General features: G+C 41.7%; 1 protein-coding gene across 3 annotated transcripts; it reads right to left on the minus strand.

Annotated features, from left to right (window-relative positions):
- Positions 1-5,780: 5,780 nt before the first annotated feature.
- RGN (regucalcin) lies at positions 5,781-25,216 on the minus strand. 3 transcript variants are annotated; one of them, XM_016218506.2, is made up of 7 exons: positions 24,951-25,216; positions 23,087-23,264; positions 21,023-21,205; positions 9,816-10,031; positions 7,561-7,692; positions 6,913-7,067; positions 5,781-6,211 (listed from the first exon to the last, which is right to left on the minus strand). In XM_016218506.2, exons 2-7 carry the CDS (start codon positions 23,253-23,255, stop codon positions 6,161-6,163), a joined length of 906 nt encoding a protein of 301 aa, XP_016073992.2. In that variant the 5' UTR covers positions 23,256-23,264; positions 24,951-25,216; the 3' UTR covers positions 5,781-6,160. The 3 variants fall into 3 exon arrangements, with proteins under 3 accessions (XP_016073992.2, XP_016073991.2, XP_016073993.2); XM_016218505.2 differs by having other exon boundaries at positions 23,087-23,267; XM_016218507.2 differs by lacking the exon at positions 7,561-7,692 and having other exon boundaries at positions 23,087-23,267.
- Between the last annotated feature and the right edge of the window lie 955 nt (positions 25,217-26,171).

The following is a 26,171-nucleotide window of genomic DNA, read 5'->3' on the forward strand; positions in this document are numbered from 1 at the left end:
GGGTTATGATTGATGTGAGGGTTGGGTTCATGGTCAGAATTAGTGTTAGGGTTAAGTTTAGGTTGAGTTCAATGTTCAATTTCAGGGTCAGGGTTAGGTAAGGATTAGAAACAGGTCCAGGAAGTTCCTTGATGTTGGTTAGCTACCTGGCTACAAATTGGAATTAAGGGAGCACATCTTGGGGATTGAGATCACTCCAGTTCCACAGTAGGCCTCTTCTAAAAGGTCTCTGAATGCTCTGTGTTGGCCTCCATGGACTTCTCAGAGACATCCTTCACCTCTGCATCCCTTGCACAGGTCCTTAGGGCCTCCTGGTGGTGCTGGTCCTGCTCCTTTTTGACCTCCCCAGGTTAAGAATGGGGGTCAGAGGACAACCAGGACGATGTTAAACAGCTATATGCAGGTGGGGGAGCACAGTTTCAAGTTTAACATGTTCCCTAGTTGGCTGAAATTCCACCCAAAAGGCTTCTTCCTTCACTGCAGAGGCCCTCAGGGGCTCATCCAGTCATTCCAGATGCTATCTGATTTCTCTCAGGTGATATAACCAAGGCCAAGAAGTCACTCAGTTGCAGTAGCATGATTAACTGTTGCAGTTGGCCAAGTTTGGTCTGGAGGTAAGGACCAACCCTGAATGTCAGGACATTTCTCAAAAAAGCCTATGTACCCTCTTCAGAGATCCCAAGGGCTTTTGGTGCTGGTCCCATTGGTTGCAGAGGTAGGAACCTGGGGCCCAGCAAGCCTATCCTCTGTGGAAGCCTCCAAAGTGCTAGGTGCCTGGAGGTGACCTCTTAAAAGGCCTATGGACCTTGTGTGGAGGTCCATGGGAGCTTAGCAAGTCATCCCAGCTTTCAGTGTAAAGCTGAACAAGTCAATCAACCTTCCAGACCATGTTGTCAGAGTGACAATGTCAGGTGGCTAGCTGGATGAAGAGGGTAGAGCTTAGATGAAGTTTCAAATAGTCCCTGCTTAACAGAAGTTTTCCCTGAAAGATTTGTCCACTCTTTACATTGGCCTCTGGGATCACCCCATGGGATTCCACTGTTCTTCAACCTCCCCCACATGATAAACTGGGCCATAGATCACTGGTAGTTATTGGAAGGCCAGCTGGATGCAGAAAGGGAGGGCTGCTTGGGGCTTTGGATCCCTCCAGCTCCTGTAGTGCCCCTTCTGAAGGCCATTGCATTCACGAGGGAGAACCTCAAGGTTGACGTGCCATTCTCATCAACTGCTTCTTCCTCTGCACAAGAGATGAGGCCACTAAGTGTCCAGGTTCAGGTTGTGTGTCTAGCCAGCTTTGCTGTGTGAGCATGCATTGGCATTTGGATTCATCCTTTTTCCCTAGTGGCCCTTCCTAAAAGGACTCTGCACCCTTGGTGTTGGCCCCTGAAGTTGTCCCATGGCAGTCTCACTGCTTTCCAACTTCTTCTACTCAAGAAATGGGCCTTCCAGGTGCCTGGGTCATTATTGAAAGACTAACCAGCTACAGAGGCTAGGAAGGCCTTGCTCAGGGTTGCTTATTGTTCCTGGTTACCCTAGTATCAGTTCTAAAAGGGCTCTGTACCCTCTGTGGAAGACTCCAGGGTCTATCTTTGTCAGTCTCTCCCCACTCCTTTCTCATCTGCATGAGAGACGGTATCATGGAATACTCTGTTGAGGTCAGGTGGTTAGATAGCTTTGGTGACCACTTATGAAAATTGGGACTTAGCATCTGCAGTGAAAATTGAAGACTTCATCTTAGGACTAAAAATGAGGACTTGAACTCTGCAGCTGAAATTGTGAGTTGGTCTCTGGAGGGGAAATTGGGGAACTTAGTTGCTCGTGGCACAGGTTGGGACTTATCCTTTGGAAGCAGAGGTACTGACTTGGTTTCTGACAGGAGAGGACAAGACCCAGTCTCTAGAGGGAGAGGTTTGAACTTAACCTCTGAAGCAAAGAGTAAGAGGTAGGGCCCTAGCTGGTTTGTCTCAGTGGTTGGAGCGTCGGCCTGTGGACTGAAGGGTCCTGGGTTTGATTCCGGCCAAGGGCATGTACCTCAGTTGCAGGTTTGATCCCCGGCCCTGGTAAGGACACGTGCAGGGGGCAACCAATTGATGTCTCTCTCACATCGATATTCCTTTCTCTTTCTCTCTCCCTTCCACTCTCTGAAAAGCAATGGAAAAAATATCCTGGGGTGAGGATTAGAAAAAAAAAAAGTAGGAGGTAGGTTCTAAGTCTATTAGTATGGAGTTAGTCTCTAGACGGCACATTGGGGAGCTAGTAGTTGGCAGCATAGGTTAGGAGTTGGTATATGGCAGGAAGAACAGTACTTAGTGCCTGGTATGAGAAGTCTGGTGTATGATGGGTGCAGGCCAATGTCCAGAACTGTAAAGGGTCTGAGATTTTACCCTATTTGCAAGCTAAGAAGCTATCTTATTTCTAGGGTGTAAGCAGAAGACATGAGACTCCTGGGTCAGAGATAAAAGACTTTACTATTCACAGCAAAAGCAGTAGCCAGAGTGTCAGCATAACGTTTGAGCTGGTTCTCTAACGGGGTAATACAGTTGGGCCTACATGCATGTCTGTGAACATAGTGGGTTGTGTTATAGGAGAAGAACACTAAATGTGGAGGATTAATTGCTCTTATAATGAACAGTAACAAATCTACTTCTTTTCTGGAAGGAAATGCTACCTCATTTCTCAAGGGAGCTTGTTAAACACAACTCTGAAAAATGGCCTGTGTGAAGAGTGGTCAGGGCCTTGCATTTTTGGCATGCTGAGCAAAAAATGTGCAGGGACCCTCAGAGATGATGACAGAGTGCCTTTTGGTAAGTAAGGTTGACAGATGGCCAGTTTTGTGGTTTGACAAGATGTTTTGATTTGGGGGTTGACCTTAAGTCTAGGTTCACAGGTTGACTAGATGTCGATTCACTATCAAGTAGATGTCTTTTTAGAAGTTTGGTTGACTAAATGGCCGTTTGGGAAATTGGCCAGGAAAGACTCAGATAGTGCAGGGGGTTTAATGTTTGTCATGGGGGAGGCTCCCACTGAAAGGGAAGGGGGCTAGAACCTGGGCCCTACTAGATTGAGTTCCTGGGTCCAGGGGTACTAGAGAAAGCAAATGAGCCACTCTGGGAAATTGGGATCACCTGAAATTCCAGGAGATTCCATCCTCAAAGTCCTTAGAGGGCGCCAACTTGGTCCCTGGAACTCCTCAGCCATCCCACCACTCTCACTACTGGGAAGTGAGTGGGTTAGGAGACTAGACAGCTGTAGTGGTGAGAGTGTCAGGGGGAGTTGCCCTATTTTGTGCTTCAGAGCATTCCTTGTCTACACCTTCCTTGGAGCCCTGGGAGCCTCCCATTACATACCTGTTGCTCTCTGAACTCCTTTGATTGCAAAAGGGGAGTGGGGGATGGGTGGAAAAATATTCATAAGATCACATATGCAGGGTGTATAAGATGACCATCATCCAGGTTTGGGGGTTCCCTAAGATGTGGGACTTTAAAAAAAGCAGACTGGATTTTTAAAATAGAAACTCATTTCAAATATAATTAAGTAAGGGGGTGGAAAAAGATATACCATGCAGCTCTAGCTGGCTTGGCTCAGTGGTTAGAACATCAGCCCGCAGATTCAAGGGTCCCAGGTTCAGTTCCGGCCAAGGGCACGTACCTTGGTTGCAAGCTCAATCTCCAGCCCCTGTTGGGGTCAGGGCGCATGTGGGAGGCAGCCAATTGATGTGTCTCTCTCACATCGATGTCTCTCTCTCTCTCTCTCTCTCTCTGAAAAGCAATAGAAAAAATAAATATCTTTGGGTGAGGCTTAAAAAAAAAAAGATATACCATGCAAACATGAACCAAAAAGAAAGTGGACAAACTAGACTTTAGAGTAAAAATATAACCTGAGTAGCCCTATAATTACTAAAGAAAGTTTTAAAACTTTCTGAAAAAGAAATCTCCAGGTCCAAATGGTTTCACTGGTGAATTTCATCAACTATTTAAAGAATAAATAACAATAAATACACACGATCTTTTCCAGAGAACAGAAGAGGAGGGAATACTTTCTAACTCATATTGCCCTGATATCAACACCAGACAAAGACAGTAGAAATAAACTAGACGCTGACATCTCTGATAAACATAGATGCAAAAAATCCTCAACAAAATGTTAGAAGTTTCAATCCAGCAAAATATAAAAAGAGCAATACACCACCACCAAAGGGGAGTTCATCCTAGGAAAGCAAAAATCTATCATAGTAACATTTAAAGAAGAAAAACCACATGGTCATATCAATAAATACAGGAAAAGCATTTAAAATACATCCAAAGTAATAATAATAAAAAACTCTCAGCAAACTAGACTAGAGGAGAACTTTCTCAACCTGAGAAAGGGCATCTGCAAACAAACTTACAGCTAACATCATATTTAATGAAGAAAGACTGCATGCTTTTCTCCTAAGGTTGGTAACAAGGCAAGGATATCCACTTTTACTATTCCTATTCAACATAGTACTGACAGTCTTAGCGCAATAAGGCAAGAAAAATAACTAAAAATATAAATATTGGAAAGGAAGAAATACAACTTTTTATTCACAGAAGACATAATTATATATCCAAAGAATTTCAGAGAAGCTGTAGAAATACTCTTAGAATAAGTGAGTTTAGCAGTCATCAGATACCAGGTTAATCTATAAACACCAATCATGCTTTTTTTCTAAAAAAAAAAAGTCTTTATTGATTTCAGAGAGAGGAAGGGAGAGGGAGAGAGAGAGATAGAAACATCAATGATGAGAGAGTCATCATTGGTCGGCTTCCTCCTGCATGCCCCCTACTGGGGATCGAGCTTGCGACCCGGGCATGTGCCCTGACTGGGAATCGAACCTTGATCTCCTGAATGTTCAACTGCTAAGCCACTCCGGCCGGGCACCAATCATACTTTTATAAATGAGCAATGAACAATTGGAAACAAACAATTTTAAAATAATAATATCTACAATAGTTCCAAATAATGAAACACTTGGATGTAAATCTAACAAAACATGCCTACGATATGCATGCCGAAACTTACAAAACGCCGATCAAAGAAACTGAAGAATGTATGTCAACTATAACTAAAAAATAAAGAAATCAAAGAAGACTAAATAATTGGAAATACATGTTATGTTCATGGATTAGAAGGCTCAAAATAGTAAAAATGCCGATTCTCTCAAAATTATTCTACAGATTTAAAGCAATTGCAATTAAAATTGCAGCAGGATTTTTTATAGATATAGTCAAGCTGATTCTAAAATTTATATGGAATGCTAAAAGAACTAAAATAGCTAAAACAATTTTGAAAAAGAACAAATAAAAGAAATCACACTACCCATTTTTAAGGCTAATTTATAGTGATGGAAATCAGATCAGTGATTTTCTGGGGATGAGGACAGGCATACAGAGGGACCAAAGTAAAGGATTACAAAGGGATACAGGGAAAGTCTTGAGGCAGTGGATAGATTCATTATCTTGCTTGTGGTGTTGGTTTCTTAATATATATATGTCAAACTTATCAAATTATATACTTTAAATATGTGTAGGTCAATTATAACTCAATAAAGCTATTTAAAAATATTCTTTCCAAAGTAATATATTACTTTTACATTTATTAGGTGGCATTTGGAACCATAGATTTTGTCAAAGTGTTTAATTCATATCCTTTAGCAATATTTTAGTCTAGTAAAATAATATATAGGAAGAGTAATATGAAGGTAGGTTACCCTTGCAGCACATTTTATAAGATTATGATGAAAATAAAAAGGAACATAATTGTAATAAGTCTTTAACAGATTACTATTTATTAATTTGTTTGAAGCTTTAGGCATAGTAAGTATGGAATGCAGAATAAAGAACATATACAGTCTCTTCCTTCTCCCCTTGTCTACCAGCAATTTGCAAAGAATCAAGAGGCTGGTTAACAGCTGAGCAATTCTTGACATTTTTATACTACCTTTGCAGAAGACCTTATAGTATGTAATCAGATCCACCTGCCACTTTTTGTTAAAAATCTCTACATTTTAAAAATAGTAAATAAAAATTTAATTCTGTTATAACATCATTGCCTCATTTTTTATTTTTATTTTTGGTAACTAGATTGAAATTTCAGCTCCAGAATTTTCTAGTTGTCTTCAAAGTTTCCTCCCTGCCACTTATCCTACATAAGGATAGGGAGGAATTCCTTTGACCCCCAGGCCAGTTATCTGTTAAAAGAAAAGAAAAGAGAGAAACTATGATTAAAAAGTAATTCACAAGTATTCTTCAAAAGCATTTTTATGATTCATATTATATATTTAGCCACTTATTATTTTTGTTTTATTTCCTATCATAAAAAGGAATTACTTGATTAGGTATTTATGATCTAACCCAATTGTTTGCACAGATAATTTTCTAACTAGCAACCATTTACAACTAACTTGGATTTAAAACTGAATTTATTTCTATCATTTTCCCAGCTGTTAAGAAAGGGATTTGAACCAAATGATCCCTACATTTCTTTTCAGCTCAAAAGGTCTATAATTCTTACCAATGTTCATTTTGTTGCAAAAAAAATTTAAAAACCTGAAAGTATTCTTGTGACATCAAAACAATCAACTAATCTTATAAACATGTTTTGAAATATTGGTTTTCCAAGCCCATTCTACTGATTTATAGAATTTCAGCAAACATTACTGAGGTAAAAAAATATTTTTAAGAACTGTACAAAGGAGTCCAAAAATATTGTCTTGGACTTCAGATAACTTTCAGTCTAGAAAATCTAAATAAAATGTTTTTAAGTTTAGCATGATGAGCTTAAAATGCTAAGTGGAATTATGTTTTGGAAGTATGAAAAAGCACTGATCACTCTATTATTTAACTGAGGATCTCCCACCTCACCCTTAAAGACAAAAAATAGCCAGATCACCTTGAAAATCCCACCAGCTTCAGGTTGCCGCAAAAGACCCTCAGGGTCTATTCCATCCCGGGCACAGGTCACATACATTTCAGAGTAATCCTTCCCTCCGAAGCAGCATGAGGTTGTTTTATCAACAGGCAACTTCACAGTTTGGAGTCTTTTCCCTAGAGCACCAAATATTTTATTTAAAGTCTACTTCTAGCAAATTTCTAACCTGTGAAAGCTTTCCAGACCCCTTGCAGAGTAATAAAGAAGTTTAAAGATGGTGGAGGTCAGACTTCAACCATGTATTTAACCTACTTTCCCTGACAATTTATTTACTTTGAGCAAAAAGACTTGCCTGCACAGGAAAAGAAGTTCTGACTATAAATTTGGGGCTATATCTTTGGCCTTTATTTCTAAAATCATCCAATTGAGACCTTTGAATATAAGGTCCCCCAAAAATGTATACATACACTTTGAATAATTATAAAGGCTGGGTTTATTAAAATACATTTCATTTTCAAAATTGAGCTATCAGCTGTTACAGTGTTATACATTTTCTTGGGACACCCTATATATTGTTGTCTAACTTTATTAGTAATGAAGTTTCTCTAGTCCCTAGTGTCTGGCGTTTTCTAGACATGACGGGGATTTTCCATTGTGCTGTGGGCCTACCTGTCTCAGGATCTAAACGAATCACTCTTCCTCCATTGTAACAGGCCACCCAAAGCTTCCCCTCGGCATCGATACACATTCCATCTGGGATTTGTTCTTCTTTCTCCAGCTTGTAAACACTTCTGCGGTTGGCTATGGTTTAAAAAAAGCACACACACACACACACATGCACACGCACACACACATGCACATGCACCCCAAAACAACAGGCCACTCAATACTGAGCATCAAACAAAGCAATCAAGCTGATTATAAATACTGATCACTTCTGCTTATCCAGGGTCTGGTGTATGGGCACCACAGGTGGGATTTTTCAGAAGGATTCCCAACTCCAAACAATGACCGGAAACATGAGTGGGCACCCCTCAACGAAGAATTTTTACCACATGATTTGGGGTGGATCCATTCCCTTTAGTTTGGGTACAGAGATGTCTGTTTAAGCTTTCAGAGGAGGAGAGAAAAAAGAAAGCAGAATTCTTTTTTTTTTAAAGTATAGTTTTATTGATTTCAGATAGAGAGGAAAGGAGAGGGAGAGGCAGAAACATCAATGATGAGAGAGTCATTGATCAGCTGCCTCCTGCACGCCCCTGGCTGGGGATAGAGCCCACAACCTGGGCATGTGCCCTGACTGGGAATCGAACCATGACCTCCTTGATCATAGGTCGATGCTCAACCGCTGAGCCATGCCAGCTGGGCAAAAACAGAATTCTTAATTAATAAAATACCAATAGATCTTTTTGAGGTTGACCTGAAGACCTGCACGCCCACCTCAGATATATAGGGTGTCCCCAAAAATGCATACACACTTTGAATAATTATAAAGGCAATGTTTATTAAAATACATTTCATTTTCAAAATTGAGCCATCAGCTGTGTATACATTTTTGGGGACACCCTGTACTTCAGCCTGTGGTTAGACCTTTGCATACTTACAAAAATGCCTATGTTGATTACCTCCAAGATCGAGAAGGCAACTTAATGGTGACATGTGACCAATTCATTCATAAAAACTAAAACAATGTATGAGTTCTGTTTCTGCCCAACTGAATGATTCATAATCATCTTATCAAAACTAAATATTAGACAAGTTTCTTTCTGAAAGGAGGGGTATTATGAAATCAACTATCTGGTCTTAAAGGAATCAGAGCATACAAAAAACAAACATCAAAATCCAGAGGGACTTTACACTACAAAACGCAGGTCATTATAGTAATAAAATTGAGGTACAATGGAAAAAAATGTTAAAATCATGTATACCTAAGATGGGTAAAAACAATCATAAAAAGAGCACTACATATTTGAAAACAAAATATTTATATTGGAATGTTTTACCTCTGATTAAATCTATACAAGAGTCTTGTGATATTTTCAAGTCATTTTAATTATTGGTTTTGCTTAGTGGTTTGGCACCTTGCATAAAACAGTTTCAAGTACTCCCTTTTAAATATTTCTCAGTAATTCCTTCCCTCTCAGTTTCCAACTATGGCTCATTTAGAGCCCAGAGATGGACTTAAACAATCTGTAACTACTTTTTGTTTTTTTACTTTTCCATTTTTAAAAACCCTCACCAGAGGATATATATATATTTATTGATTTTTAGAGAGAGGGGAAGTGGTGGGGGGCAGGGAGAGAAACATTGATGTGAGAAACACACATTGATCAGTTACCTCCCCTACACTCCCTGATGGGGGATTGGAGATCAAACCGGCAAACTAGGTATGTGCCCTGACCAGGAATCAAACCCACAAACTTCTGGTGTACTGGATGACACTCCAACCAACTGAGCCAGCCGGACAGGGCTACTTTTCCATTTTGAAAGGTGCTCTCTGAGCACTTGCCTATAGTTAACTAAAGTACAAATAAGAAATATGTAAAAAAAGAAATATCATCCCCAAACTAGTTTTCTGTTCTTTTACCCCATTCTACCATATATTATTTGCCTTTAGGAACCTCCTGGTAGAACAGGATACATTTTACAATGAGCCTCTTTCTAGTGATGGTGGCAAGAAAGAGGATTAAAGATCTATCTATATTATGCCAAGCAGGGCGACATTCAGTTGTGTTAAGAGCCATGGCTTGACTGGATCATAGTCAAGTCTGTATAATCATTACCATACTGGGATAATAACATTGGGCAGCTCACTATTTGGTGAAATATGGACCCTTTCACATGGGTGGAGGGACAGGCAGCTTACTAATGACATACATATGAAAAAATATGAGCAGTATGAAGAAAAATAATAAAAAAGTACATACAGATCTTTCCTGTCTGCAAGTCATAGTCGAAGGCATCCACGGAGTAGGACAAGCTGTCAATGTAATAGAAGATTTTGTGGTCCAGTGACCAATCCAAACCATTGGAGATGTCCACCTGGTCAAAATACTTTTCCACATGGTGGTCAGGAAAGAGGGAGAACAGGGACCCTTGGTGCCGCTCCAGAACTCCTGGGGCTGTTACCTCAGCCATGGTGCCTGCGAAAACCAAAGACCACTGAGCTCAGCCCCCACTGCATCTTGCCTATGGTGACACCATCTTTTCTTACCAGGGTTCCTTCCCATGATTAAATCAAGGAATTTATACAATCTCAATCTGGGTCTGATTTTCTTTTTTTAGAAATATATCTTCATTGATTTCAGAGGAAGGGAGAGGGAGAGAGAGAGAGAGAAACATCAATGATGAGTCATTGATTGGCTGCCTCCTGCACATCCCCAACTGGGGATTGAGCCCGCAACCTGGGCATGTGCCCTGACCAGGAATCGAATCGTGATCTCCTGGATCCTAGGTCAATGCTCAGCCTTTGAGCCACACCTGGCCAGGCTTGGTCTAATATTTTTAAAAAATGACAACTGCTTTCTTGTAAGGCAAATCAAAACTACACAGGTTCTAGTTTCAGATAAGAAGGAGTACATCTGCACCAACTTCATTTTCTCCAACTGAGCACAACTATACAACCTGGACAAAGTGTGTGGCATAGCTGTTTGAGAACTCTGAAAAGTAAGTATCATGAAGCTCAGGGAAGAACAATAGACTTTGTGGTGAGTTCTAGTTGGTGGTGAGTTCTCCATTTTAGCCTCCAGTATGCCCCAGCCTGAATTTAGCACAGCCTGAAACTTGGAAGTGAGTACTATGGCGCAGACAGACAGAGATCCAAGAGAAACCCTCTAGATCTGGCTCAAGGAGCAGAAAAGGAAACTCCTGAGGTTCAGAGAGAGTAGAAGAAATCCCCTGGCTTTTAAAATTGAATTTATTGGGGTGACATTGGTTAATAAAATCATACAGGTTTCAGGTATACAACTCTATAATACATCAGCCGTATATTGCATTGTGTGCCCACCATACCAAGTCAAGTCTCCTTCCATCACCAATTATCCTCCATTTCCCTTCTTCTATCTCCCCTTGTCCCCCTCTCTCTGGCAATTTCCACTCCATTTTCTCCATTCTTTCATGCATTGGTTCCCAGGCAATTCTGCAGCAAAGGTTGCAACAACAGAGTGTGTCCAGCAACAGGAAACTACAGGAATTGACTCTCTGAGGGAAGGGGACATTCTGCTCTATTTGGTGAAGATTCAGCTTCAAAAAGTTAGAGCCAAACATTGTTGCTTTTATGTTCTCTCTCTCAGTCTTCCTGCCACTTGACCTTGGAGAGAGCGCAATCATAGAAGATGGGCCGTTTCTGGCTAGAGAAATGAAAGGGGAGCTCTAGCAAACTGGAATCTACCTGGAGGTAGTGAAGAAGGATGTTGCACAGGAATGCAACCCCACAAAACTGTCTATGATCTTCTGGACTCATCTTCTACTTGTACATGCATGGATCTGATTCTAATTAGCATACCAAACACTGAGAGTGGTGCTGTGGATAGAATTCCTTCTAAGTCTCCGACTGACCATTGAGTGGAATGCATGTGGGACAAATCCTAATGGCACTAAGAGAAAGAAGATTGGAATTGTGGTCTGAGTTCTGATCCTAAATTTACAGATTGCTTAATAAAACAAATATATAAATATACTCCATAGGATTTAAACAAGACTCAGGGTCTCATAATATAATAGTCAAAATGTCCAGGATACTGTCTAAAATGACTTGGCAACACAAAGAAGCATGAAAATCTCAAGTTGTATAAAAAAAGAAGCAACAGATTAAAAAAAAATGGCACAGATGTTGGAATTATTTGACAAAGAGTAAAGCAGCTCTTATGAGTAATTTGTAAACAGCCTTGAAACAAAACTCAAAATAGAAAATATCACCAAAGAAATAGAAGATATAAAGGATAACCAAATGAAAATTTTAGAACTGAAAAAGAAAATAACTGAACTAAAAAATCTCACTGGATAGAGAGAACCCAAATAAATAAAATCAGAAATGAAAGAGGCGATATAACAACTGATCCAACAGAAATACAAAGGATTGTAAGAAAATATTATGAGCAACTATATGCCAACAAATTGGACAACATAGGGGAAATGGACAAATTCCTAGAAGCATGCAACCTTCCAAAGCTGAATCAAGAAGAGGCAGAAAACCTGAATAGGCCGATAACAACTAATGAAATTGAAGCAGTAATCAAAAAACTCCCAGCAAACAAAAGTCCTGGACCAGATGGATTTACAGGACAGTTTTACCAAACATTCAAAGAAGAATTAACACCTATTCTATTCAAACTATTCCAGAAAATTCAAGAAGAGGGAAAACTCCCAAACTCTTTTTATGAGGCCTGCATCATCCTAATCCCAAAACCAGATAAAGACACTACAAAGAAAGAAAATTACAGGCCAATATTCCTGATGAACATAGATGCTAAAATCCTCACTAAAATACTAGCAAACCGGATCCAGCAATACATTAAAAAGATCATACATCATGACCAAGTGGGATTTATTCCAGGGATGCAAGGCTGGTACAACATCCACAAATCAATAAATGTGATACATCACATAAACAAAATGAAGGACAAATATCATATGATCATATCAATAGATGCAGAATAAGCATTTGACAAAATCCAGCACCCATTTCTGATAAAAACTCTCAGCAAAGTGGGACTAGAGGGATCATACCTCAACATAATAAAGGCCATATATGACAGACCTACAGCCAACATCATACTCAATGGGCAAAAACTAAAACCATTTCCATTAAAAACTGGAACAAGACAGGGATGTCCACTTTCACCACTCTTATTCAACATGGTACTGGAAGTCCTTGCCATAGCCATCAGACAGGAAGAAAACATAAAAGGTATCCAAATTGGAAAGAAGGAAGGAAAACTGTCATTATTTGCAGATGACATGATATTGTACATAGAAAACGCTAAAGACTCCATCAAAGTACTACTAGATTTGATAAACAAATTTGGCAAGGTAGCTGGATACAAAATCAACATCTGGAAATCAATGGCATTCTTATACACCAACAATGAACTTTCAGAGACAGAAACTAAAAAAGCAATACCATTTACCATTGCAACTAACAAAACAAGATACCTAGGAATAAACTTAACCAAGGATGTAAAAGACCTGTACTCAGAAAACTACGTGACACTGAAAAAAGAAATAGAGGAAGATTTAAACAAGTGGAAGAACATACCATGCTCATGGATTGGAAGAATTAATATCATTAAAATATCTATACTACCCAAAGCAATTTATGAATTTAATGCAATTTCTATGAAAATACCAACAGCATATTTCACAGACCTAGAATAAACATTTCGAAAATTTATATGGAACCAGAAAAGACCCTAAATAGCTGCAGCCATCTTGAGAAAAAAAAAAACAAAAAACAGAGTGGGAGGGATCACATTACCAGACTTCAAACTATATTACAAAGCCACTGTAATAAAAACGGCCTGGTATTGGTACAACAACAGGCATATAGGTCAATGGAACAGAACAGAGACCCCAGAAATAGACTTACACAATTATGATCAGTTAATATTTGACAAAGGAGGCAAGAGTATCCAATGGAGTAAAGACAGTCTCTTCAATAAGTGGTGCTGGGAAAATTGGACAGATACATGCAAAAGAATGAAACTAGATCACCAACTTTCACCACACACAAAAATAAACTCAAAATGGATAAAAGGCTTAAATGTAAGTCACAAAACCATAAAAATCCTGGAAGAAAACATAGGCAGCCCAGCTGGGCATGGCTCAGCGGTTGAGCGTTGACCTAGGATCCAGGCGATCAGGGTTCGATTCCCGGTCAGGGCACATGCCCGGGTTGTGGGCTGCAGCCGATCAGTGACTCTCTCATCGTTGATGTTTCTATCTCTCTCTCTCCCTCTCCCTTCCTCTGTCTGAAATCAATAAAGATATGTTAAAAAAAAAAAAAGAAAGAAAACATAGGCAGTAAAGTCCCAGACATCCCACGTAGTGGACTTTTTCACTGATACATCTCCTAGGGCAAGAGAAACAAAAGAAAAAATAAACATATGGGACTACATCAAACTAAAAAGCTTTTGCACAGCAAAAGAAAACAGCTTCAAAATACAAAGGAACCCCACGGTCTGGGAAAACATATTTGCCAAGGATGAATCTGATATGGGGCTAATTTCCAAAGTGTACAAAGAACTCATATTACTCAGCAAGAAAAAGACAAACAACCCAATTAAGAAATGGGCAAAGGACTTAAATAGACACTTCTCCAAAGAGGACATACGGATGGCCAAGAGACACATGAGAAAATGCTCGACGTCGCTAATCATCAGAGAGATGCAAATTAAAACCACAATGAGGTATCACTTCACCCCTGTCAGAATGGTTGCCATCAACAAATCAACAAACAACATGTGCTGGCGAGGGTGTGGAGAAAGGGGACCCTAGTACACTGCTGGTGGGAATGCAGACTGGTGCAACCACTATGGAAAACAGTATGGAGGTTCCTCAAAAAATTAAAAATGGAGCTGCCTTTTGACCCAGTGATTCCACTCCTAGGAATGTATCCTAAGAATCCTGAAACATTCATCAGAAAGGATATATGTACCCCGATGTTCATAGCAGCACAGTTTACAATAGCTAAGATCTGGAAGCAGCCCAAGTGCCCATCAGTAGATGAGTGGATAAAAAAGCTGTGGGACATTTACACCATGGAATACTACGCAGCTGTAAAGAAGAAGAATCTCGTACCCTTTGGGACAGTATGGATGGACCTGAAGAATATTATGCTAAGTGAAATAAGCCAGGCAGAGAAAGACAAACATCACATGATCTCGCTTATACGTGAAATCTAAAGAACTTAATAAACAGATGAACAGAATAGATTCAATGACATGGAAGCATAGATAAGACTGACGAATATCAGAGGGATGGAGGAGGGCGGGTGGGTGGAGGGGGAGAGAGTAACCAAAGAATTTATGTGCATAGCCCGGCCGGGCGTGGTTGAGCGTCGACCTGGGATCCAGGCGATCGGGGTTCGATTCCTGGTCAGGGCACATGCCCAGGTTGTGGGCTGCAGCCGATCAATGACTCTCTCATCATTGGTGTTTCTATCTCTCTCTCTCCTCTCCTTTCCTCCCTCTGAAATCAATAAAGATATATTAAAAAAAAAAAAAAGAATTTATGTGCATATATACACAACCCACGGACATGGACAAAAGTGGGGAGAGGGACTGGGAGGGGGGAGGAACGGGGTGGAACGGGTTATTGGGGAGAAAAAGGGACATCTGTAATATTTCAAACAATAATAAAATAAAAAAAGAAATCTCACTGGATAGACTCAATAGCAGAAAAGAGATGACAGAGGAAAGAGTCAGTGTACCTTATGGCAGACCAATAGAAACTGTCAAGTCTGAACAACAGAAATAATAAAGATTGAAAAAAGTGAACAGAGCTTTAGAGACCTGTGAGACAACAGCAAAAGGGCTAACATATGTGTCACTGGATTCCTAGAGAAAAGGAGAAAGAATACAGGTCCAAAAATATTTGAAGAAGTAATGGCTCAAAACTCCTCAAGTCTGGTGAAAAGCACAAAACTATAGATCCAAGAAGCTGAGCAAACCCAAAACAGGATAAGCCCAAAGAAACCTATACCCAGATACATCATAATTAAATTTCTGAAAACTGAAGTCAAATATAAATCCTTGAGATCAATGAAAGGAAAATGACATATTAAGTATAGGGGAATAATGATTTCAATGACCATAAATTTTTCTTGAGAAACCATGGAGGTCAGAAGGAAGTGACACATTTTTAATTTGCTGAAAGAAAAAAAAGTGTCAACATAAAATTCTATATTCAGTGAAAATACCCTTCAAGAGTGAGGGTGAAATAAAGACATTCTCATATAAAGTAAAACTAAAAGAATTCATAGCCAGTAGACCTCCTCTAAAAGAATTGCTAAAGGAAGTTCTTTAGACAGAAAGGAAATGATACCAAAAGGAAGTATGAAACATAAGAAGTGAAAGAAGAGCAATAGAAATAGTAATTATATGAGTAAATATAATAGACTATTCTTCTTTTTAGGTCTTTAAAAATATTTCTGATTGGTGAAAGCAAAAACTACATTTTGTTTCCCCCAAAACTACACTTTCTGATGGGATTTTCAATGTATGTGTATAAAGACAACTATAGCATAAAGAGGTAAGTGCCAACTGAAGTGGTAAAATGTTGGTTCTAGATAGACTAAAAAGCTAACTATATATTTTGCAACCCTTAAAAAAACTAAGCAAAGAGATATAGTAAAAAATCACACCCGGCCGGGTGTGGCTCAGTGGTTGAGCATCAACCTAGGATCCAGGCGATCGGGGTTCGATTCCCAGTCAGGGCACATGCCCGGGTTGCGGGCCCGATCACCAGCAGGGGGCATGCAGGAGGCAGCCGATCAATGACTCTCTCATCATTGATGTTTCTATTCCTCTCTCTCCCTCTCCTTTCCTCTCTCTGAAATCAATAAAGATATATTTAAAAATATATTTTAAAAAATCACAAGAAATAAATTAAAATTGAATTCTAAAAAGTATTCAAATAACCCAAAAGGAGGCAGGAAAGGGGGAAGCAGAAGAACAACAACAACAAAAATACAGAGGGGCGAAAAAAGAAAACATAATAAAATGGTAGATTGAAGTCACAGCATATCAATAATTACATTAAATGTAAATAATATAAATACATCAACTAAGTAGAGACTATCAAAAAGAATGTTTTAAAAAATCCAACTCTAAGTTGTCTACAAGAAACTCACTTCAAATATAATGATATAGATAGCTTAAAGGTAAAAGAATGAAAAAAGATATACCATGCAAATACTAATCGAAAGAAAACTGGAGAGGCTATATTAATATCAAAAAGCCTATGTTAACATCAGCCAAAATATACTTACAGCAAAGAAAATTTACCAGAGATAAATAGGAGTACTACATATTGAAAATTCACTAAGGAGACATAGTGATTCTAAATGTGTATGTGCTTAACAACAGAGCTTCAAATACACAAAACAGAAGTCAGAACTGAAAGGAAAAATAGACAAATCCACAATAATGGTTGATGTCAGCATCCCTCTCTCAGTAATAGATACAAGTAGACAGAGAATCAGCAAAGAAATAGAAGAACTGAACAGCATCAACCATTTGGCTCTAAGGACATTTATAGAACACTCCACTCAACAATAGCAGAATACACATTCTTCTCAAGTGCACATGGGATAGATTTGAGTGTGATCTCAAGGGACAGAGCAGAATTTGACTCTAAGGAAGAAAATGGAAAGCTCATTTACTTTACCAAGCTCCATCTGAAAGAAGAGTGAGGAAAGGGGACTAAACCTGGGAAGCCTGAATAGCAAGCGAGACACGGTAAATTCTCCCTGCTGGAGAGAAGGATGCTCACATGGCAGTGTCTTGCTATAGGGCAGGTGGGTTTGTTTTATTAACATTCCTCCCCATTATCTGCCTTACAGAAAGAGATGCCTGGAACATGAATGTGAACCTCCCACTGCTCAGAAGGGCTCTTCCTTAGTGGGAAAGAACAACCTGAGGCCTTGGTTTACGCATCGGTAACCAGCAGTAAGCACAGACAGGTCAGACCTTGGGTGTGGTGACACCTCCAGGGTACTACCTACTATCCTGAGACCCCATCTAGACTATCAGATGACCTCCCCCCTTTTCTGGTCCAGGGGCACCTCTTAGCACCTGCTGAAAGATATGAACTCTCTCTAGAAAAAGGTTGTCAGATGCTTCAACTAGTATGTATCTCACAATGCTGCTTATAATTGTAAGGGTTCTCCTGAGGACACAGATTAAGAACTGGGGGTCCCAGGCTAAGAACTGAGGCCTCAGAGGACATCTTTATTTTGTCTCGCAAAGTGCCACAGAACTGTAAACTTCTAGCCATAATGGAGTGAGAAAATCATTTTCAACAGGAGGTAAAGTATCCAATCATATTTCTTTATCTTGCAGAAATTACCCACAGAAGGGTTTCTAACGGATTCTCATTTTAATCTGTCACCCTGTCCTGGACTAGATCTGTGGTTGTGTCAAGTTCAAGAAGGTGGGGAGCAACCCACAGCCAGCTGTTCAGATCTTACCCACCTTTCCATGTTGAAAGTGAATGGAGCCAGGACAGCATGGCTGATAATGGGAGGGGGCAGTGTGGGGACGTAAAAACATCAAGGATTTAGAATCAACTTTGATTAACTTATAGGGTAGTTATAATGGGAGGCAAATGAAGAATAGTTATGAAATGCATTATTTAAGTTCAAACTGTAGTTAAAATTCATTTAAAGCTGGCAGTGAGAGAGAGAGAGGGAGAGAGGGGGAGAAAGAGCAGTCACTCTGCAACCATCACAGTAAAGATTGGTTCAAGTGAGAATCATCAAAGAATATAAAACCTAAGTGAGAAATTCTGATGAGGACCAGGATATTTGTTTGGGCTTTAAGTATCTCCTCATTTTGTAGACAGCACCAAGGTGGCCCCTAATGATCCCTGCCTCCCATTTCACACCCTTGTACAGCCTTCTTCATCATTGCCTGTGTGATAGCACATGGTAGAAGTGATGCTATGCCACTTCTGAGACTGATTATAGTAAGGCTAGCTTCCATCTTGGGCAGGCTCTCTCTCTCTCTCTCTCTCTCTCTCTCTCTCTCTCTCTCTCTCTCCTCTCTCTCACATCACCAGCTGTGGGGAAAGCCATGTCCCAAGCAGCCCTATGGGAAGACCCACTTAGTAAGGGACAGAAACCTCCTGCCAACCCTCCACATGAATGAGCTTACAAGCAGATCCTCCAGGCTCCTTCAGAGACTCCAGTCCCTTCTGAGGCTATAGCCTCAACTGACAGCTTGACTGCAATTTCATGACATAACCTTGAACTAGAACCATTCAACTAAGCCACACCCAGACTCCTGACCTTCAGAAAGGGTGTGAGATAATAAATGTTTATTATTTCAGGCCATTATATTTCAGGGTAATTTGTTACACAGCAACAGATAACTAACAAATCTTACAAAATGCTTATAAATTGCAATTAAAAAATAACTGTGAAGCCTGGCTGGGCATGGCTCAGTGGTTGAGCATTGTCTTATGATCCAGGAGATCATGATTTGATTCCCTATCAGGGCACATGCCCAGGTTGTGGGCTCGATCCCCAGCAGGGAGCATGCAGGAGACAGCCTATCAATGACTTTCATCATTGATGTTTCTATCTCTCCCTCTCCCTCTCCCTCTCCCTCTCCCTCTCCCTCTCCCTCTCCCTCTCCCTCTCCCTCTCCCTCTCCCTCTCCCTCTCCCTCTCCCTCTCCCTCTCCCTCTCCCTCTCCCTCTCCCTCTCCCTCTCCCTCTCCCTCTCCCTCTCCCTCTCCCTCTCCCTCTCCCTCTCCCTCTCCCTCTCCCTCTCCCTCTCCCTCTCCCTCTCCCTCTCCCTCTCCCTCTCCCTCTCCCTCTCCCTCTCCCTCTCCCTCTCCCTCTCCCTCTCCCTCTCCCTCTCCCTCTCCCTCTCCCTCTCCCTCTCCCTCTCCCTCTCCCTCTCCCTCTCCCTCTCCCTCTCCCTCTCCCTCTCCCTCTCCCTCTCCCTCTCCCTCTCCCTCTCCCTCTCCCTTCCTCTTTTTGAAATCGATAAAGACATATTAAAAAAAAAATAACTGTGAAGTAGAGAAATCTGAGATCTTGATTGGATGATCAAAGCTAACATTACCAATTAAGGACAGATGGTATCCAGATGGGATACCCCAAGAAGGGCAGAACATCACCTAAGCAGTATTCTAACCATGAATGTATAGCATCTATCCAACTACAAGAAAATATTAGACAAACACAAAAAATGAGGGATGTTCTATTGAAAGAGGGGGAAGTTGGGTTGGGACTGTGTTCTTTAAAAATGGCAATGTCATAAAAAACAAAGAAAGGCTATATTCCATTGCAGATTAAAGAAACATGACAACTAAATGCAATACATGGTGCTAGTCTGGAACCTGTACTGGAGGGAAAAATGCTATAAAGGACATTAAAAATTAACCAAATGGTCAATTGACAAAATTGGAATATAGATAGTAAGTACATCAGATAAAATATTGTATTAATGTTAACTTTTTAATTTATTTTAAAAATACATCTTTATTGATTTCAGAGAGAGGAAGGGAAAGAGAGAGAGACAGAAACATCAATGATGAAAGAGTCATTGATTGGATGTCTCCTGCACGCCCCCTGCTGGGGATTGAGCCGGTAACCGGGACATGTGCCCAGGGTGGAATTGAACCACAATCTCCTGCATCCTAGGTTGATGCTCAACCGCTGAGCCACGCTGGCTGGGCAATGTTAAACTTCTTTAAGTTAATAACTGTGCTGTGGTCATGTAAGAATATGCCATGTTTCTTGGAAAATTCACACTAAAATATTTTAGTAATAAAGGCACATGACATATGCAACTTATTTTCAAATGATTCTGGAGAAAAATTTATATATGTAGAGAGAGTAAATGAAACAAAAGTTGACAATAGGTGAATTCAGGTAAAGGGTACACAGAAAAGTACCAGTTGTACTTTTAAAATAATTTTTATTTTTTATTGATTCCAGAGAGAGGAAAGGAGAGAGAGGGATAGAAACATCAACGATGAGAATCATTGATCAGCTGCCTTCTGCACACCCCCTCCTGGGGATCGAGCCTGAAACCTGGGCATGTGCCCTGACTGAGAATTGAACCCATGATCTCTTGGTTCATGGGTCAACACTCAACCACTGAACAACACTGGCCGGGTAAGTCTTACTTTTTTCTGTAAATTTGAAATTATCTCTAATTTAAACATCATCAACAAAACTTCTGTATTTAAAACTTATTTAAACTATAAAAGTACCATATAAATTTTAGTCTCTGTTAGAGACAGATACTGAAAGGAATATCTATGAAGTTTTTACTCAAGTAATAACAAAAGAACTCAAGACCCATTTTGCATAACACTTTTACCACTAAAGCAGTGGGACTTTTATAAGTGATAACATTTTCTCCCAAGCTCAGTAAATAGGTGCTAAAGATAAACCATACCAGCAAAGTATCTGCCAGCGGGATCCACCTTCCCATCATTGAATCGATTGTTTTTCTTGTCTTTATCTACTGTGGCCAGGACAATGGCTGACTGATCTTCCCAGTTCAAAGCACAAAACTTTGTTCCAATTGTGGCGATATAGCCTCCGGACTGGCGAAGGGCCACAGAGCTGACTGGGGCATCTGCAGAGGCAAAAGCAACAGTCAGGATGCAGCAAGCAGCCCAGAGGTTGAGCAGCACGCTGAGGCTATTACGCCACCTGGAGTCTCTAAGAGAATCATTGCAGCTCTTTTGACAATGGGTGTGCGCTCTTCGTTCTGTTAAATAGTGAAGGCTACATAACGGAGTATATTTGTTGTTGATAAACTCCATGCGCTGTTCTGGACAGCAGGGACAGAAAAGTGAGTAAAATCCAACTCTATTGGAAGTCCCTAGTCTAGCAGAGAAGTTAGAACCACAGCAGCCACCACACATTGGGGCAGGCACCACATCAAGTTCAGAGGAGGGGTTCCTAATGGGGGGGAGGCACCAGAGCAGTTGTCACAGAACAAGAAATGCTCAACTTGCTTGATCTCCAGGAAACTCAGAGACAAACTCTATTCAGCTCCAGCAACTGGGTTTTGTGGCTTCCTTCTCTCCTTCCAATACAGCACTGTCTTTTTAAAGGGGCCCTATTTAATTAAAAATTAAATTAAAATTTATTTAAATTAAATACTACTTTAATTTAATCACTTAATTAAATAAAGTTAATTTGATTAAAATATTTTGTTGGAATGTAATTTAAGTTTAGTTAAAATTTGTTTAATTAAAAATTGTTTCTTAAATCCTTTTTGGAAGTAGGCAGGATAAAAGTAATAAACAGAAATGTGGATGCAGTGATAAAACAGTCACCTGTTTTCATTATATTACTGTATTTTGTATTCTTAAATTTTAGGTTTTCTGAGTTTAATATTTTTCCTTGTGTAAGGAAATGTTTTTTAAAGTGGAGACATTGATTACCATAGTGAGCAGTCATGGGAAACAAATCCTACTCAGTGCAAAGTACTGGGTGCTCAGGGAGCAGCTCTAAGCTAAAAGCCCTGCTCAGAAGTTGATTTGAGCCACTGAGGGTCCCAGGGAACATGCAGACACTATTAGGAGGGGCACATTCTCATCAGAGATCCCAGCCTTTGGAAGAGACTTGTTAGCTTTCTAAGCTACTGCTGACACCACAAGCCCTTTCCATGGTTTGGGATGGGGTTTGCAGATTAGGGTAGGAATGTGCTGATAATATGTGCATGCTTGGAAAGAGAGACCAGGGAAGGCGTGGGTCCCTCCCACCACTCCACCTCAGCAGTCACAGTCACTTTGCCTCTTGCCATAGTCATATCCCAGGGTGAACTAAAAAACTGTTTCCTCTCATTAAAAAAAAAAAAAAAAAGTTTGAGGTCCCCAGTTCTGGGTTGACAGAGAGTGTCCCAAATGCTACATAAACACCTGGTATCTCTTCCCTCAAATGCAATAATGAAAACAAGAAACTTCTTTCTCTATGGCTAATCAGTCAAGCCCATCCTATTGGACCATAGAATGCCATAAACTCCTCCTCTGGAAATCACCCAGCCGTAAACAGAATCACACTCGAAGGGACTGGGAATTCTGTTGTGAATCCTATTTTGCAGAGTTAACAGGTAGTTCTGGTTGATGCTTTATAAGTCCAAAAGCTCTTCTTTTCACATTCAAAGAAGGGATATACTCTTATTTATTTTTTCAATTAAGCCCTTGGTCTGACCCAAGGTAGACAGCAGTCTCCAGCTCTCAATGCTGTTACCTGAAGGTGCTAAGGAAAGATCCTACAGGGCCTCATTATCAGAACAAAATGGGGAATGCTGCCCCTCACCCACAGAGGGAAAGTATTGTCCATCCAGAATTTACTTCTGGGTCAAAGTGGGAGGACGCAGACAGCATGCCAATCTGAACGTTTTACAGCATATTCAGCACACAGGGCCTGGGGAGTGACACTCCCGGTGACCGCCCCCCCCAAGGAAAAGATGGCTGGCTGCGTGTATCTGAGCCTTCATCCTTACCCACGGTCACTCGATGAATTTGTTTGCTGAGTGAATCCCACCGGCAAACCTTTTTTGCAGGAATATCTACGAAGAGCAGAGAATTGGACTCTTCCTCCCACAGCGGAGACTCACCGCACTGGCAGTTCTCAGGCAGGACACACTCAATCTTAATGGAAGACATTGTCATGGAGGAGATCTACTGAAGGCGACAGAGACAAAATGAAATGTAATCTCATGGAGCAAATTCAGTGCAACATCTGGCTTGAGACCCTGCTAAGCTCCCAGTACAGATTGAGTTGTTTTTATTAGAACTAGAAAGGCTGGGCACACTTTTCCCAAATCAGAACAAAATATGCAACGTGTCTGAAAAAGAATGAAGAGCTGAGAAGCGATAGCATGAGACATCTTCAACCAAACCTACCAACCAGGGCTTTTTTTCAAGCTATCTTTGAGGGAGACAGAGAGCGAGCAACCCCGGGTGGTGTGGCTCAGCGGTTGAGCATCAACCTAGGATCCAGGAGATCAAGGTTCGCTTCCCGGTCAGGGCACAGGCCCGGGTTGCGGGCTTGATCCCCAGTGGGGAGCGTGCAGGAGGCAGCTGAGCAATGACTTTTTCATCACTGGTGTTTCTCTCTCTCTCTCCCTTCCTCTCTCTGAAATCAATAAAGACATTTAAAAAAAAAAAAAGAGAGAGAAAAACACTCCAACATTCACACCTTGCTGCTAGTGACCCTCAGAGAGCCAGCTGCTCAGAGGAGGCAAGGCTGCTCTTTATGCCAGCCCCCAGCCCAGCCCCCAGCCCCCAGGGTGGATCAGGGCGGCGGCTCCCTCGTTGGTGCTCCTCTGCGAGTGTGCAGGTCACGTTCTCCAGCTGCCCTCCCCACCCGCTGATGTTGATTCACTCCCCTGATCCTTCAAAGGCCAAAGCCTTCCCACTTTGCATTTTTTTTTTTCTGAGCTGCACTTTAAAATATATGTTCATCAGTGATAATACACTGAATTAGAACTAACATCCGTTTTCAAATTCAGACAATGGAAGGGGCGGGAAAAAGGCCACCATCTGGGCACCCTTGTGGGAACTGAGAGCCGCTCAGCTTTCTTGCTGCCTAGGCAGGTACAGTGCCAGTTTGGCAGGAAGTCTTGAACTCGGCGGGCAGGAACATTCTATGCCGGAACTTTAGGCCAGAGACTGATCAACAATCAGGGAGAAGAAAAAGACATATTATCAGAAAAGTAAAAACATTGCCTAAGAAACCCATGTGGGAGAGGGAAAACAGGCAACTTTCAAGAGCCTTCTCTCTCTCCGGAACTCTGCCCTGATGATGACGCAAATCTCCTGAGTCTCCATCCTTTACCCTGGTATCTACCTGCTTGAAGTAAGTGTTCTCACACACACAATGGGCAAATTAATGATGGGGGGGGGGGGAGAGATTATCTTTGTTTTAATATTTTCTTCAGTAAACTGCATTCTTTTTTAAAGGAAACACACAGCTCAAATCAGCCTCATACCAACTGCCAGCGTCTCAGCATTTGCAGTTTTCATTGTTAAAAACTGGCACAGGCCCCAAAGGCATTCTTGCTATCAGTAGGCGATAAAAACCCAAGATCAGACACAGGTTTTCGCAAGAGCAGCTTTTAACCGCACACTCCTCGTGCAAGCCAGCGGCTGGCAAATGTCCCCTTTCTGCCAGGGCTCCTGAGAGCACGGCCCAAGGAGGGGGTTGTGACTGAAAACGGGTGGGGGGTGGCTGGGCGGGGAGGAGGGGAGCGGCTCCTGTTACACGTGGGTACCTGCGCAGGCGAGGGGCCACCGAGCTCTGTGGTAGCACTGCTGCGGCCTCCGGTGACAGTGAGGCCCTGAAAGGCTGAAGGTCGAGCTCACCTGGGGTCCGGCTGTGCAGGTCTCGGGCTAGTCAGGGGGCAGTCGGTGTCCTTCGCGCCGCCCTGGTCTGAAGACCAGACTGAGTGGGTTGAGCTCGGTTGTCGCCAGACCTTTCTTCTCCGGCAAGGGGGCGGGGAGGTCGGGCTGGTGACTTCTAGGTGGCTCAAAGGTCAGGCAGTGGAGCGGGAGGGGCCATGGGGGGCCGAGACTCGGAGGGTTGAGTGGGGGGATGGGACCTTCAAGCCCCAACGCCGCCCTCCTCCATCTCCGCAGGAAAAATCCTGCAGAGCCACCAGGGCGGGGGGTGGGGAGGGGTGGGGGGGTGGGGGGTGGGGGGGTGGGGGGGGTGGGGGGTGGGGGGGGTGGGGGGTGGGGGGGGTGGGGGGGGGTGGGGGGTGGGGGGGGGTGGGGGGTGGGGGGGGTGGGGGGTGGGGGCTTGGAGCCTAGTGAACCTAAGCTTTGGAATTTGGACGGATAGCTCAAGTTTCTCTCTTAGGCAAAAAGTTGTTCAAATGCCTAACAGATTGGGTGGAGGGTCAGCGCAAGCTAACAGGTTAACAAGGACAGAACAAAGCGGTCACACAATCCTCTCTTCCTATTGGAGACGCTGATGGCTGGAGGCCAGCTCTTGCAAAACGTTTTTGGTGGAGGGAGAGGAAAGGCTTGATTTAATTTAAAAATCTTACAGAATAAACTATCCTAAGCAGCCCTCAGCTTCCCATTCTTCATGGAGACTTTCAATGTAGTCCTGGTCCTGCCACCTCACCATCCACACTTTCTCTAAATAACCCACAAGTTGAAAACATTTAAAAAATTCAGAGAAGGAGGTAAACAGAATGGTGGTTGCCCCTGGGAAATGGGAGCCAGGCATTGACTGTGAAGGGGAGTTAAGGGAATTTTCTGGGCTGATGGAGCTGTTCTGGATCCTGACCGAGCTTTGAGTTCCATAGGGGTGTGTCCTGCCAAGCATCATCCAGTGACGCGCTTGAGATTTGTGCGTTTTATGGAATGCATTGAATCCAAGGTCAGTATTCCTCATTACTTGTATCTTTCAATCTAGTGTCCCATTCCTTGCCATCTGCAGAACCCTAAAGCCCCTTAGTACACTCAAATCACAATCATTATGGCATTCTAATTCCCTTTAATTCACCAAGGAGGAAGGGCCAGAAACCAATATCCAAAGGCACAAGGCTTTAGGCAGGCAGAGGATGGTTGGAGCAA

Source organism: Miniopterus natalensis, chromosome X (assembly GCF_054644295.1).
Source record: "Miniopterus natalensis isolate mMinNat1 chromosome X, mMinNat1.hap1, whole genome shotgun sequence".
NCBI lineage: Eukaryota > Metazoa > Chordata > Mammalia > Chiroptera > Miniopteridae > Miniopterus > Miniopterus natalensis.

Bases quoted from the DNA above. Each gene is read 5' to 3' on its own strand.
- RGN (XM_016218506.2), bottom strand. From the start codon at position 23,255: ATGACAATGTCTTCCATTAAGATTGAGTGTGTCCTGCCTGAGAACTGC. The intron at 7,693-9,815 runs GTATGTACTTTT...TTTAAACCATAG, and splicing joins CTTGCAGACAGGAAAGATCT to CCAACCGCAGAAGTGTTTAC. The intron at 7,068-7,560 runs GTAGGCCCACAG...TTGGTGCTCTAG, and splicing joins TCGTTTAGATCCTGAGACAG to GGAAAAGACTCCAAACTGTG.